Here is a 15,338-nt window from a genome sequence, read left to right as displayed (position 1 = left end):
AATTTAATATATTTTTTTGATAAAAAATAGAGTTCAACTTTTCACAAAAAAAAAATTGGTTTTTTTGAAAAAAAAAAAGTTTATATTTTACATATCAATATTGATTTCTATAGAATCTGAACGGAAAATCATGAACAACGGTATATTCGGTTTTTTTTCCGATAAAAAACATGGCCAAAAAAAATTAAACTAAAAAAAATGAGTTTGTTATAATTCGATACATTTACGTTCATTGTAAAGTCTATAACCATTTTTTTTTTTTTTGTCATTGATCGATTTAAATTCCGAAGCTTTGGATTGGTTTATTAATTAATAATAATTATCTATTTAACTGATCTAATATATGTATGTTAATTGTAAAGTTTATAATCATTTTTTTTATCATTATCGTTTTAAATTCTGACACTTTGTATTGGTTTCTTTTTATATATATATATATATATATATATATATATATATATATATATATATATATATATATTTCCACAAAAGCTATTAAATTCAACATCTTCTACATTATTTCAAGCAGTTTGTTTCCTATATAATCTACCAACGCATCCAGGAACACACCCGAAAACACAGGACTATCTCTCTCTCAAACACACACAGACTCTCTCTCACACACATAAGAACACAGTCAGACGGTTAGCCATGGCGATCAAGCTAGAGAAAACCCTATCAAGCGCTATGAATGCAAGAATCATAGGTTCAGGTAAAGAAACTCTGGTTCTAGCTCACGGCTATGGCGGAGACCAGTCTGTTTGGGACAAGGTTCTTCCTGGACTGACTCAGACATACCAAGTTGTTGTTTTCGACTGGAGTTTCTCCGGCGCCATTAAAGATCCAAACACCCTCTTTGATCCTGCCAAATACTGCTGTTATGATGCTTTTTCTGATGACCTCACCTCCCTTCTTGAAGAGCTCAACTTAGATTCGACGGTGTTTGTCGGCCACTCCATGTCTGGCATGATCGGATGCATTGCTTCCATAAAAAAGCCTCATCTCTTCAAAAGGCTCTTCCTTATTGGATCATCTCCAAGGTATCTCCATATTACAAAATTACAAATAATTTTGTGTATCAGTTTTTGGGAAATCATTTTATTAACGAAGTATAAAATATGTTAAATTGAGCAGAATCTCGTTAGGTGAAAAGACTTGGTTAGTTAAGATGACCCGAGTGTGAAGCAAACTCTACGGATTGATTTTGGTCTAACTAAAAACAAAACCAAACCATTTCAGTTTAATTTTAAATTAAAAAGAAAACCATTTGAATTTGTATTTTCGTTTTTGGTTTCAGATAGTTGGATTTTTTTTTTTTTTTTGGGTTACTTATTTTCATTAAAAAAGTGTAATTTTCATTTCGGCTCTTAAAATTGGTTCTGTTTTTCAAATTACGAAACTAATCTTAAAAAAACCGCTTCCATTTCACAATACACACACACACACATATATATATATATATATATATATATATATATATATATATATATATATATATATATATTGTTAGTAATTAAACCATTTGAAAAAGTTTCCCTTTGACTTTACGGAGACATGGATATGCATGGAAATTTAACGAGAAAACGAAATTTGATCGTTATTTGTACTGTACAAAAAGATATAATTTCTGATGTTGTAAAAAGATTTCCAATGACCAGAGTCACAATAATTACAATATTAAATGTGAAAAGATAAAGTGAGGACGTTGGAGTTGTCAAAGTCAGCATGCATTAGATTGTAGTATCTTGCGCATTGAATAGACAACACTTTGGTCTTATCGAAAAAGTTTTAAAATGAAATAGAAAGAGACCAAACAGCAAAAACCTAAGTTGCGACCACTTCAATTATTATGTATTGACAAAAGATAACTTAGTTAAACATGTCAATAGTGCCATATTTAATATCGATTTTGTATTCATAATTATAATATATATAAATGTTTAGATTTAATAATATCACAAATTCCTTTACAATACAGACCTTTTTTGTTTACGTAAGAAATATTAATTTATCGGATATGTCAGCTGTTAATATTTTAAGATATTATTTTAGATAGCGTGACAATCCTGATTACAATTCAAAGCATTAATTGTTTGTTCTACGTGTTTCACGCCATGGTCACGATGCATTTTTTTACTTAGACATCGACTTAATAATTAATAAACAAAAAAGAAAGTTTTATATATTTATATATATTAAATTCAGTTAATTTTATGTTTATTTAGGTATGTAAATTCAGAAAGCTATGAGGGTGGATTTGATATCAAAGACATTGAACAACTATTCTCAAGTATAGAGTCAAACTACGATGGATGGGCATCCATCTTTCCTTCACTTGTTATCGATAAGAATGACTCTGAATCTGTTACCAGTTTTGAACAATGTTTGAAAAGAATGAAACCTGATATTGGTCTTTCCACAGCTAAAACTGTATTCTTATCGGACCATTGTGACATTCTTGAAAAGGTTGTAATCCCATGCACCATAGTCCAAACAACAAACGACATTGTTGTTCCATTATCAGTTGTTGAGTACATGAAGAAGATGATCAAGGGAGAATCAAGTGTTGAGATGATTGATACTGTGGGACATTTTCCTCAACTCACTGCCCCTCTTAAGCTTCTTGAAATCATTGATAGATTGATGAATGTTTGCTTATCTTATAACCTTTGATAGTTTGACGAAGATTTGGATCCAGGATAAGGGTGTTTTAGTACTTTTACCTTTTCTTCTAGGGGTATTATTATTTTGTTTCTAGTTTTGGGCATTACCCGTTTGAAAATACTAGTATGCAATGAATGTGTGTTGGTGGTTGGTTTGTGAGTAGATATGGTAAGATGTTCTTGTGGCTATGGCACTGTTTGAATTGAATTTGTTGACTTTTGTCAGTCAACGAATACAATTTGTAAAATTAATTATATGATAGATGTGTTGTAGCTACTGTTTGAATTTTGTTCTTGTTCTATCAAGTGTAGCTTTTGTCCATGATTGATGTTTCGATTAATTTGGTATTTCATAAATATGCTAATATGTATACAATATGGAATAGAAAAATGTTTTTCTCATCTATTATTCAAAGAAAACGAATAAAGAGAGGTATTTAACTAGAAGTCTAACAAGAACCCTAAATACAATCAAATATTACAATAAATACTAGGAAAAGGATAAATAACTAGAAGATAACGATTATCTTGAATCTCAATATTCCCTCTTAAGCTAAAGATAACAATTATCTTGAATCTTAATATTCCCTCTCAAGTTGGATTGTGTAGATCACGAACACCCAACTTGCTATGTAGAAATTTGAATCTATCTGTTCCGAAAGCTTTGCTAAAAATGACTGCAGTTTGCAATTGTGTTCTGACAACAACAGTCTTTATTTCCCCACTATGAGCTCTTTCATGCACAAGTTAACGGTTCATTTCAACATGCTTTGTCCGTTCGTGATAAATAGGATTGACTGCAATATGTCTAGCAGCTTCATTGTCACACATAAGAGGTGTAGGACCCTTTTGTCCAGTAGCTAAATATTGGAGAAGCCATCTCAACCACAAAACCTCACACACGATGCTCGCCATGGACCTATACTACGTTTCAGCTGAATTTCTCGATACAGCCGTTTGCTTTTTTGTTCTCCGTAAAACTGGGGATCATCCAAGACTAATGAAATATCGCGTACAAGATCTTCTAATTGTAAGGCAACTTAACCAGCTAGCATCACAATAAGCAATAAGATCTAAGGGTCCAGACGAGGGAAGAAATAAACATTTACTTGGTGTGGTTTTCAATAACGAAGTACTATGTGTGCTGCTCGAAGTGATACTTTCGAGGGTTACTTAGGAGTTGACTAAGTTGATTTACTGAAAATGTTATATAGGATATCCAAGGAAAATGCAGGGTCTCCCTCTTTCATCAAACTTGTCATGTTTTCCTAATATATTGTGTGCATACTCTAAGCAACCAAAAACACGTAAGTGTTCATACATGGGTAACCTTTTAAGAAGAATTTCAGGTGGTGTTTTGTTTCCAAGGACTACAGTTAGTAACTTGTTTATGATGTATGTTGCCATCAATACGCAATCACCCTAAAATTATATGGGAAGTGAAGCTTGAAAACGTAATACCCTTCCCATCTTCAACAGGTGGCTATGTTTCTTTTCTACTACCTCATTTTGTTCGGCTGTGCAAGGACATGAAGTTTCCAACAATATCCTGTTATCTTTATTGAATTAAAGCATGAATCTAGATTTGAACTCTAATCCATTATTTGTTCTTATTCTTCTAATGTTCTTTTCAAATTGCATTGCAATCATGTTATAAAAAGAAACTAATAATAGGGCAGCATCAAATTTGTTTTTATCAAGTATATTAATACACCACGACTATAATCATCAACGATAGGCAAGAAATAATGGGCACCATCAAGAGAAGCATGTTTGTATTTACCCCATATATCAACATGTATTAAATGAAAACACTCTATTGTTTTCGAAAAGCTTATTGGAAAGGGAGTTTACTTTGTTTTGCTCGAATACAAGAATCAAAAAATTGATTGCAAGTACCTACGTTTCCTAATTGTTGTATTTTACGAAGTACTCCCTCTGAAGTCGGTCCAAGTCTTCTATGCCAAATGTCATACTTTCTTAGAACCATCATTACCACTTTCTTTTCTTCAACTAGTTCAAAGTAGTAGAGTCCATCATGCCGCTTATCCATCCCAATCTAGTTTTCAAATGTTAGTCCTGTATGTTACATAAATCAGGTAACAAGATTAAAGAGCAACCAAAATCACGAGTTATTTTGATAACATAAATAAAATTGCAATTAAAATCTGGCACATTACATTTTTCAATTTAAAATCTTTTGATATTTGTATGTCACCAATTTCTTCAACTATCACCAATTGTCAATTAGGTATAGTGACAGAAGTATTATTCTTCCTCATGTATTTTGACCACTACGTGAGATAGGTTATATGGTCATCGGCACCCAAGTCTATGATCTAATTATCATGACTTTCAATCTTACCAGTCATATTTTCCACAAGATTGGTCCTTTACTCACTTTATTTTGTTGCTTTCAATAGTTAGAGTAGCTTCTCGTAATCTTCTTTAGTAAGGGTTGGAGACTGATCTGAAATACCCCCACTAACAGTGGAGACCCAAGGTTGTTATTGTCGAGGTTTACTAGATTGATTTTTGGATGTATTTGGTTTATTTGACCACCAATAAGGATAGAAAACCAATTCAAAACACCCTTTAATCACGTGTCTAGTTTTCTGGCAGTGTGAACACCATTTGTCATCATTTCTTCCACTTTTGTTTCTTTGTTCTTTCTTAATTATGCTTGAAGAGTTTCTTTTTGTGGCAGTCCTTAAGTTTGTTTTATTATTGGTGTAAAAGGCAGTTGCTTCTCCCATGGAGTTTTGAGATGATCCAATTTTCTTTTGTTGCTCGTCTTGACTGAGTAACTGGTAAACGTTGTTTAGCGTGGGCAATGGTCAGTCTTTTCCAGCCCAATGAATCTTTTCCAGCCCAATCTTTCAATTCCTGGATACAGGACAAAGAAATCGCAGAAGATGGAACAACAACATCCTTCACTCCCCTAACAACATTAGCGAACGACCTGGAATCCCTAGTGGCATGGGAGAACGGTCTATGCAAAGGGGCCTTAGGAAAGGATGAGATCCTCTGATTTACCTGCATGCGATGCTTAGCAAGATTCACATACAATAGTCTTCCTTTACACTTAAGCTTTGATAATCTTTCCTCAATCTCCTTAGGACTCTCCACCTTTTCAAATTTGTAAGGTCCTGAAAATGGATCTTTACCAATGATCAAGCAATCACACAATCAATGGAATGAGAAACAGAGTAGAAACAGAATTGGAACAAGCTTGCACACGCTAATATTGAATAAAGACGTCTGGTACAACTTGCTCTGTGACCGTGAACTCTGGGGGCATTAACAACCACAAATGACCTACATGACCTCTATATATAGTGGACTTGGGCCGACTCTGGGTTTATGGCCGTAAACAGCTTACGACCGTAAACTCACATCATGGCCGTAAACTAACAACCAAACTACCAAAACTACATACAGACTCAAAAGAACCTACTACAATGAAAGCCTAGACCAAACCACTAACTAGACCCTTCAATCACCCCCTTGGTTTGGTGCTAGCTCGAATTTAATATTTGTCGACCACCATCACATCTGCCTGCCCCATTGCTCATTTCCACATACGTTTATTGATGATCTCGGCAACCATGGAAGTGTACTCCTTCGCTGCTTGCTCAAAAATCTCCTCGGAAACTTTTATTTGATGATGACTCAGATGATGAATGTCCTACTTCCTGAACTGGAACAAATCCCTTCGATCATAAAGACGGATGCATCCATCTTTAAGTTTGATAACAGCAGACGCTGTATTCTCGTTGAAAACCCAGTAAAGCATGGAGCTTAGGGATTCATCTGGATAACTTTGAACAGGGATTTGTTTAACCTGATTGGTTGCAAGCCACATCACCACCTGAAGTGGATGACCAATCTTGGGATCTATTACGTATGGATAATGCTTGATAACAAACTCAACGGTCTTCATTAAAGGAAAACCCCTTTTTCACCCGGTCTTCTAGAAAGTGTTTGCATTTGAGAATCCATTTATTCTGATTTTTAAAACTTAAAAATTAGAAAAATAAAAATTGTCAAAATTTGAGTTTACGATCAATGTATTTACGGTCGTAAACTATGTTTACGGTCGGGTGTTTACGGTTGGGGTGTTTACGGTTATGCAGTTTACGGTTATTTAAGAAGCATTGATTACAGTTCAAGAACACACTTTACGCCTATTGAATTTGCTTGAGTTTACGGTCGTAAACAGGGTTTACGGTCATAATCCTTTGGTAGTAAACTCCCAAAAATCGCAGTAAACGCAAGCTTGATGCAGATTTGACCCCCTTTGCAATGAAAACACCAAACCCTAATCTCGAACACTAACGAAGATGAGTTCAAACGGCTGAAAATTTTCGATTGAATGACTCTTTGACACCAGTTCCGCTCTAATACCACTTGTAAGGTCCTGAAAATGGATCTTTACCAATGATCATGAAATCACACAATCAATGGAATGAGAAATAGAGTAGAAACATAATTGGAACAAGCTTGCACGCGCTTATATTAAATAAAGATGTCTGGTACAACTTGCTCTGTGATCGTGAACTCTAGTGGCATCAACAACCACAAATGACCTACATGACCTCTATATATAGTGGACCTGGGCCGACACTGGGTTTACGGTCGTAAACAACTTACGGTCGTAAACTCACATCATGGTCGTAAACTAACAACCAAACTACCAAAACTGCATACAAACTCAAAAGAACCTATTACAATGAAAGCCTAGGCCAAACCACTAACTAGACCCTTCAAAATTTGACAAAGACAAAGAAACATCCAAATATATCCTTGTTTCATGCAACAAAAACGTCTGCAAGACATCCAATCTTATTGCAAAGTTTCCATATTTCAGATCTCGTTGCCTCCCCCGAAAGATTAGAAACGGAGAAAGAAGTAATGGAAGAAGCATCTGATGGGTTTTACACTAAATAAATCCTATGTGCTCATGAAAACCCTAAAGCTTGGATCTAGGTTTCTCTATTGTACATGCAATTCATCAAAGACTTACAAACCCTAGATCTAGCATACATATTTCGAATTTAACATAAGAAAACAGATCTAGATGATTACCTCTTGAACAATGGCTTGAATCTTCTTGTCTTGGAGCTTAGAGTCACAAATGCCACTACTCTAATGGCTTACAAACACCACATAAGCAAGAGGATGATATCAGAGAGAGTGGAGAGGCATAATTTCGGCTATGAAGGCTCTTAGGGTTCAGGTGGCCGAAAATTGGAAGCCATAGGGTCTTATTTATACTGGTGCTACTAAGGTTTCAGTCTAAACCCTAATGGACAACTTAGGCCTTAACCAATCCAAGGAAGCTTCTGGAATAAAGCCCTTATGGCCGAAATTAGGATGGAAACATCCATAATTTCGTCCATGCCTAGTTCAAGAGGCTCCTCAACCTAATACTCAACTTTCATACATATGACAGTTTAAATCCCCTTTATTTAATTAATGTCTTTTACCCACATAATTAATTTTTAATTAATTCTTGTCTAATATTAATTAAACCATATGATTTCTCCTTTAATATATTATTCATATAATATATTAATAAACCATATTAACCTCTCTATTCATAAATCACACTGTTAAGTTGTTTTGGTGAAGGCAAACTAAAAGGAACATGCACAACCGGATCAAATATTTACCAAATATAGTTACAGACTTAGACACTAATCCAACAACATCACCGTCACCATAGGAGATTGCCTTCGCACCTTTTTGTCTTACTTATCTCCACTCACTCGCCATCTATTATTACCATTTAGTTAACTAATTTTACAATATCTTGATCCACAGTGTTTTTTACTTGTGAACAACATCACCCCTTTTATATGTTCGACGATTGTATTTATAATTGTGGTTAGTGTGATGTAGTTGTTCATGTTCAGTCATTTACAAGACCTTTGCTAACATGAGAGATCTTGTAGTCAATAGAGTTTAGATACATGGTTTTCCCTTATTTTAGAAGTCTTCCCTTTTTAGTGCTAAGGATGTTTCAATTCTCCTGTAGGTGTGTGCGTCGTAAGTCGTAACCGAATATAAAGATACTTTTGCTACAGGTAGATGTTTTTCCCATCATTGTTACATTGTCATCTATACATCACAATTAAACAACATCAATATATTATAACATTTCAAAATTAAAAATAAATACTACTATTATATTGTCGAAGAACATTATCAATATAATTATAAAAATGAAACCGATCAAAATATCATACAGCAATTACGAATTTTTAATTTCTAATATTGCAGATCAAAAGTTAAAATAGAGAGAGTATATATATATATATATATATATATATATATATATATATATATATATATATATATATATATAATAAAATATAAAAAAAATATTATTGAAAAATATTGTTACCCGTATACAATATAAAAATTTAAAATTTAATAAAATAAAAATAATTGAGAATCATATTATATAAAAAAAATTACTTTTAGAAAGAAAAAATAAAGACAAAATTATAAAAATGGTCCGTATGATTGTCAAAAATATGTAATTTTAATCCAAAAAAGTTTGGAAGTGTATTAGTGGTCCGATTTAAGATCCTTTTTTTGTGATTTTGGTCTCTCTCAACTTGAAAAGGCTATTATACCATTTATATTTGTTTTATTTAAATTTTTTATATTTATATTAATATTTTTAATTAATTAAAATTTAAAAAATACTCACATATCTCTTTCTCTCTCTCTCTCACACACACACTCATATTAGTTTCTCTTAAGAACATATTTAGGAACACAAAAACATATAGTCAGGATCATAAGCATCTTCATGGACACATACACACACATTAGATTTTCTGATTTTATTCTTCAAATTAAACATACATATTGATACACAAGAAAACACAAACATACACAAACACTCAAGTACAAACCTTCAGCAATGGAAAGTAAAATCAGCCACCATCACCATCGTCTTCTATTATTACCACTAAATGCCATCACCGTCCGCCACCACCACCTTCAACCAGTTCCGTCTCCACCTAGATTACTTCTGTCACCTTCATCTCCGAATAAACACTTATTCTAAAAACAATTATATTGTATATATCTATACTCTAAAGCTCTCGATCTAGAGATTCTTACTCCAGAAATCACCAAACATCGCAATAAACCATCAGACGCCACCAATATGTTCTTCAAAATTGTCGATCTGCATATTTGAACACCGGACGCCAAACGTTCAAATGCTGGAAAAATCGAGCATGTCGTCTGGTTGAAGACTAGATTGGATGATTTTTTTTTAGATATGTGCTAGTGATAAAGTCTCACTCGGTCAGATCTGCAAACAAGATATGAAAATCATCAAGATCTTTAAGAGAACCGGTGAAAATGACGATGTTAGTGAGGTGAGCATTGAAGTCCAAATCTGAGTTGCCACATGTGAGTCGAATTCCAGTAGAGACGACGGTTGGTCTAGCAAGAATGGTGACATCTCTTCAAGGTTGACCGGTGGTGGTTATGGTGATGTTTTATTTTTCTAAAATGGGAAAGAGAAATATGTGTAATGTAGGAGAGAGAGTGAGAGAGAGAGGGGGGAGGTATGTTTTCTTTTATTTTTAATGAAAATAATATATATATATATATATATATATATATATATATATATATATATATATATATATATATATATATATATATATATATATATATATATTAAGGGCATATTTGTTATTTTATGTTGGATACGGATTAAAACCAAACAAAAATTTATAGGGATCAAACCTACGCAAGATATCTTATAAGGCACCAAACTTTTTTGAACCAAAAATTTTGAACCAAAAATACACATTGTTTACGACCGGACATTTTTGCAATTTTGTCATAAATAAAACTCCATTTAATTTTTACCCGACGGGGAAGAGGCTGCTCGAATCTGTCACTCTCTTTACCTGAAGAAAATGCGAATTCTGATCGCAGTTTCTCAGCTCCTAATCAAATCATCATCATCATCATTTACTTCTATTTTGCCCAAAGTTGATCGCAAAATACCCCTCTACAACTCCGATCGCTTTATCTCTCTAAGGAAGTTCACGGCCATGGCCAGTGCCACTGCCGACGACTTTGTCAAGGGAAAGTTGTTTCCGAACGGCGTCGCAGTTCTCACTCTCGATCGCCCAAAAGCTCTCAATGCCATGAATTTAGGTTACATTATTGACTCTCTTTAATATCCAGACTGATTTTGACTTAGTGAATATACTCGATATTGTAAAAATGACTCTTTTGTCGCAACAATGGTCTAAAGCAGGAATAAAAATTAGGTAAAATCTATGTTTGATTCAGATTCATATAGACCTTCGAAAGGTGTACTGTCTTCTATTTGTGGAAGAACAGCCTGATACATGACCTACGACCTCTCTGGCTCTCTTCGTATTTGGAGCTTAGGTTTAGTAAGCTTGAAATCGGATGCATTTGATGTGAAGCCCTGATTTAGGAGTTAGTTTTGCATTAATGCTGATATAATTGAGAGATCATTACATATCTTCTAGTTTTAGATCGATATATGATATGTTGAACTCTGATATTTAGGAGTTAGTTTTATGATTGTATTTCTTTACACAGACAACATACTAACAGAAATTCATATATATGTAAAAAGCTATATTGGTTGTATAGTTATGATGAACTTGCTACCCTTTATGTTCTAATAGAAATTCACATATGAATGATTTCTAATTCCACTGACATATAACACCACATTTTTCTACTGAATACAGATATGGATTTGAAGTACAGAAGTTTTCTTGAAGAATGGGAAGTCAACCCAAAAGTCAAATGTGTCCTGGTTGAGGGAAGCTCACCCCGTGGCTTCTCAGCAGGTAACAAATAAAAAGGATATTTACGTCTTTTCACAACACAAACACATTAACATATCCATGTTTATTACTCTACCTACAGGTGGTGATGTGAAGCAAATTTCAACCAAAAAACAACTCTCAGATATTATTGAGGTCATGTTTTGTTGTCAAGATTCTTTTTCAAATCTTTTCTAAACTTTGTTATCAACATTTATCTTGATTATGTTTAAATCTCAGGTGTTCACTGCTGAATACTCTCTTATTTGCAAAATCTCTGGATACAAGAAGCCATACATAAGCTTCATGGATGGCATAACAATGGGGTTTGGAATTGGCCTATCTGGTCATGGCCACTACAGAATCATAACAGAAGTAAACTCAACTCAACATATAAACATTAAATATTTAAATTAAAAACTTTAAAACTCTAAATCATACATTTATTACTTTTTTTTTTTCTTTTCTACAAGAGAACTGTTCTTGCAATGCCAGAAAATGGAATCGGATTGTTCCCAGATGTGGGGTTTGCTTATATAGCAGCTAAAGGTCCAGGAGAAGGATCAGTTGGTATGTATGTAACAATAATAATAATAATAAGTAGAAAGTGAAAAGACAAAACTACCCTTCTAACATTTGTTTTCCGGCAGGTGTTTATCTTGGTATGACTGGAAACAGGGTGTCTACACCAGCTGATGCTTTGTATACTGGTCTTGGAACTCACTTTCTTCAATCTGAAAATTTGAGCTCACTGAAGGAGACTCTCTTGTCAAGTAACTTGTATGTCTGTTACAGTGTTGTAGTCTTTAATCTATTTTTGGAAAGTTTGTTAATTAATTTATTAATTATTATACAGTTGTAAGGATGCGTATATTGAAGTTGAAGAAATATTGGGAAAGTATAGTAGGGATCCTGAGTCAGAGCCTCGGTTGAAGTTGCTTTTACCACATATAGTTTCAACATTTGGTGCAAATAAATCAGTTAAAGAAATAATTGAACATCTAGAAAAGAATCAGAAAAATGATGATCTTATAGGTAAATAAATAATAATAATAAGTAGAATATAAATTTCCACCATTGTATTAAGTTTAATCTCCTTGGTTTAATGAGTAGTTGCAGAGTGGGCAAAAGATGCTCTTTTGGGGCTTAAAAAAGGTGCTCCGTTTTCTCTTTGTTTGACACAAATGCATTTCTCAAGAGTTGCCTCTGCTTTCAGAAACAAGAAGAATGAATTATCAGACGTTAGTTTTTGAACTGAGTATCATTTTAATTTAATAATAATAATAACAATAATGGTAATGTTATTTTTTATTTGGTAATTGTTTGTATTTAGTTAAATGGAGTAATGAAAACCGAATATCGCATTGCACTAAGGGCTTCACTTCGAAATGATTTTGCTGAAGGGGTTCGAGCGTTACTGGTGGATAAAGATCAGGTATTTTGATTATAGTATGAGTTACATGTTAGTGTATAATTGACGTTTTTTTTTTTTTTTTTGTATATTTATAGAATCCTAGGTGGACTCCATCAAGTCTAGATGAAGTTAAATTGAGTGAGGTGGAAGCGATATTTAAACCATTGGATTCAGGGGTGGATGAGCTGGATGTTTAAATCGTCGATTTAGTGAATCACATTGTTGTAGATGGTTTGTTAAAAATAAAGGGGGTGTTAAAATGATAAAATCCAATGATAGTCTTTTTATTTTTGTTTAAATAAAAACGTTAGAAAGTGCAACAAATGACTCTTTTTATTTAGAACTAGAAAAGAACCCATGCTTCGCATGGTCCGGAAGGAACTTGCTTCATAGTTGTTGCTTTGGAGTGAAGCAAGGGTTTTCAAGTAAGTGTGAATGAAATTGTGTGTGTCGTCTATAGTTGCTATTGCTTTTCTACCTAATAAACTCATACATTCACCACAAAACATACACAAACCACATACAGCACTCATAAGGTGTATCTTAACATTCAGAAAGAGGAAGCACTGTTCTATTTCAAGTCTTATACGAAAATCAATGAAACTTTAGATCCAAAGAAAGTGTGAATGATTTTATGGAGAATATAAAAAACTAACAAATCATTTAAATAAATAAAAAAACAAATTCATTAGTTATATATTTTTTATATAAAACCAAATTCAAAATGTAAATTGAAAGTAAATTGCTATTTAGTGCTTTTACCACATAAATATGAAAACGAATGCAACAAATAGACATGTATTTTGGTTTTTGGCAAAAAAAAAAAAATAAAAAAAAATGAAAGCAAATAACAAAAAATTGAAGTTTTCTGTTGGTCTTTTGTTAAGATCTTTAAATGTATTACCAAGCATGCTCCAATAAATGAATTGACAAAATTACAACCTAATGATAGTGAATTTTATACAAATAGATGTCACTTATTGTTTTAAACTTAGTAATGAAAATTTTCCAAAATTAAGCTTTCTTGAGAAACATGTTTAAGTTTTTTGAACCATACTTTCTACAGTGTTACCATTTTTAACATCCAATACCAAAGAAAGGGACCAGTAGAGGAAAACGGACTTGTAATGGGCGATAAAAATCATACATTGACTACTTCCATAGGATATTCCAAAATTACTAATTTTAACTGATCAGAAGTATTTACCTCATTGGCACCTAAAATTGATAGAAGAAAAGCCCTAAAATGGTTGTATTTGGTGAACAAACAGTTATCCCTATAATCATAAAGAAAAAAATAAATAAATAAATAATGGAGTTAAGAGTGAAAGTAAATGTAAGAAACATACAATTTCCAAGTGTAACACCAAAAAATAATGGATGTGTTATCTGATTAGCTCTATTTTGATATCTCATCTCTCAAGTATGAGGTTTGTTGATCTTCTTCCCAACTTTTTCCTACGTAGGTAAAAATCATGAAAAGATAATAAGGACATTGTTATTTTAGATAAAGTATTAATTACAATTCTTAAAATTATTACAATCACTTAGGATACTGTTCAAAACTCACAACCATTTCAAATATTGTTCAAAAGTCTCAACTATTTCATAAAATCACAAAAAAATCACAAATTCAAAAATTATGCATAATGTGTGTCTTTGTGTGTGTGTTTGAGAAATAACAAATAAGAGTTAGAAAAGACTAAACTAACATTGGCAAGTCCTGGTGCTTCTTGGCCACTGTTTGCTGTTTTTCATGAAAAAGAACTTTGTCGTCAATAATCTCTGTATAAATATCCACGAAAAAAATATCAATTGAAATCCAAAAACGATCTTGTATGTAATGTTCCTTTCATCTGTTGAAGTTCCTATGCCAAATTAAAAATGCATGGTTAATAAAAATGCCCTGTCTATAATACGTTTTCAAAAATATAATAAAATAGGAATGTTTTATACAATTAAACAAACAATAAAGGAAAACATGCTTATAATGATCGTGAACCATTCATGTTCTATGCTACATTTTGTTAATATGTTCACTGGATGCGTGTCCCTGTATATAGAGGTGGCAAAAATTGACCCGACACGAACCCGATACGAAATAAACGGGTTTGGGTAAGATATTTCAACCCGTTTAAATAAATGGGTTGACACGACACGACACGAAAATTAAACGGGTAAGGTTAGGGTTGAGAATTTCAACTCGAATATGACTCGAAAATGACCCGTTTATTTATATGCAAGTTTTTTGAATTATTTAAATAAACTAGAAAGATACAAAACCAAAACCATAAGTAAAAGAAAACATTCGAATTGAGTCGTTTTGTAATGTTGAAATGACTTAGCCGTCTAGATCAAGACTTAATTTCAGTTTTTCCATTCTCTCCCAAACTACCTAGTCTCTTTCACCAC

The 15,338-nt window shown here is 32.9% G+C and overlaps 2 protein-coding genes across 2 annotated transcripts; both read left to right on the top strand.

The window, feature by feature from the left end:
* Nucleotides 1-517: 517 nt before the first annotated feature.
* Nucleotides 518-2,952, top strand: LOC145011478 (alpha/beta-Hydrolases superfamily protein). Its single transcript, XM_078970210.1, has 2 exons — nt 518-1,040; nt 2,226-2,952. Exons 1-2 carry the CDS (start codon nt 652-654, stop codon nt 2,671-2,673), a joined length of 837 nt encoding a protein of 278 aa, XP_078826336.1. The 5' UTR covers nt 518-651; the 3' UTR covers nt 2,674-2,952.
* Nucleotides 2,953-10,487: 7,535 nt separating this feature from the next.
* LOC145012065 (3-hydroxyisobutyryl-CoA hydrolase-like protein 3, mitochondrial) lies at nt 10,488-13,385 on the top strand. Its single transcript, XM_078970835.1, has 10 exons — nt 10,488-10,862; nt 11,435-11,536; nt 11,616-11,668; nt 11,753-11,887; nt 11,986-12,082; nt 12,163-12,292; nt 12,369-12,547; nt 12,626-12,753; nt 12,846-12,947; nt 13,022-13,385. Exons 1-10 carry the CDS (start codon nt 10,619-10,621, stop codon nt 13,121-13,123), a joined length of 1,272 nt encoding a protein of 423 aa, XP_078826961.1. The 5' UTR covers nt 10,488-10,618; the 3' UTR covers nt 13,124-13,385.
* Nucleotides 13,386-15,338: the final 1,953 nt, after the last annotated feature.

This window comes from Lactuca saligna, chromosome 8, assembly GCF_052625555.1.
Source record: "Lactuca saligna cultivar CGN05327 chromosome 8, ASM5262555v1, whole genome shotgun sequence".
Classification (NCBI taxonomy): domain Eukaryota; kingdom Viridiplantae; phylum Streptophyta; class Magnoliopsida; order Asterales; family Asteraceae; genus Lactuca; species Lactuca saligna.
The sequence above is the reverse complement of the archived record's forward strand: the minus strand, read 5'-3'. Positions and strand labels throughout refer to the sequence as shown.

Bases quoted from the DNA above. Each gene is read 5' to 3' on its own strand.
- LOC145012065 (XM_078970835.1), top strand. From the start codon at position 10,619: ATGCGAATTCTGATCGCAGTTTCTCAGCTCCTAATCAAATCATCATCA. The intron at 11,537-11,615 runs GTAACAAATAAA...CTCTACCTACAG, and splicing joins ACCCCGTGGCTTCTCAGCAG to GTGGTGATGTGAAGCAAATT. The intron at 12,293-12,368 runs GTATGTCTGTTA...ATTATTATACAG, and splicing joins ACTCTCTTGTCAAGTAACTT to TTGTAAGGATGCGTATATTG.
- LOC145011478 (XM_078970210.1), top strand. From the start codon at position 652: ATGGCGATCAAGCTAGAGAAAACCCTATCAAGCGCTATGAATGCAAGA. The intron at 1,041-2,225 runs GTATCTCCATAT...ATGTTTATTTAG, and splicing joins CTTATTGGATCATCTCCAAG to GTATGTAAATTCAGAAAGCT.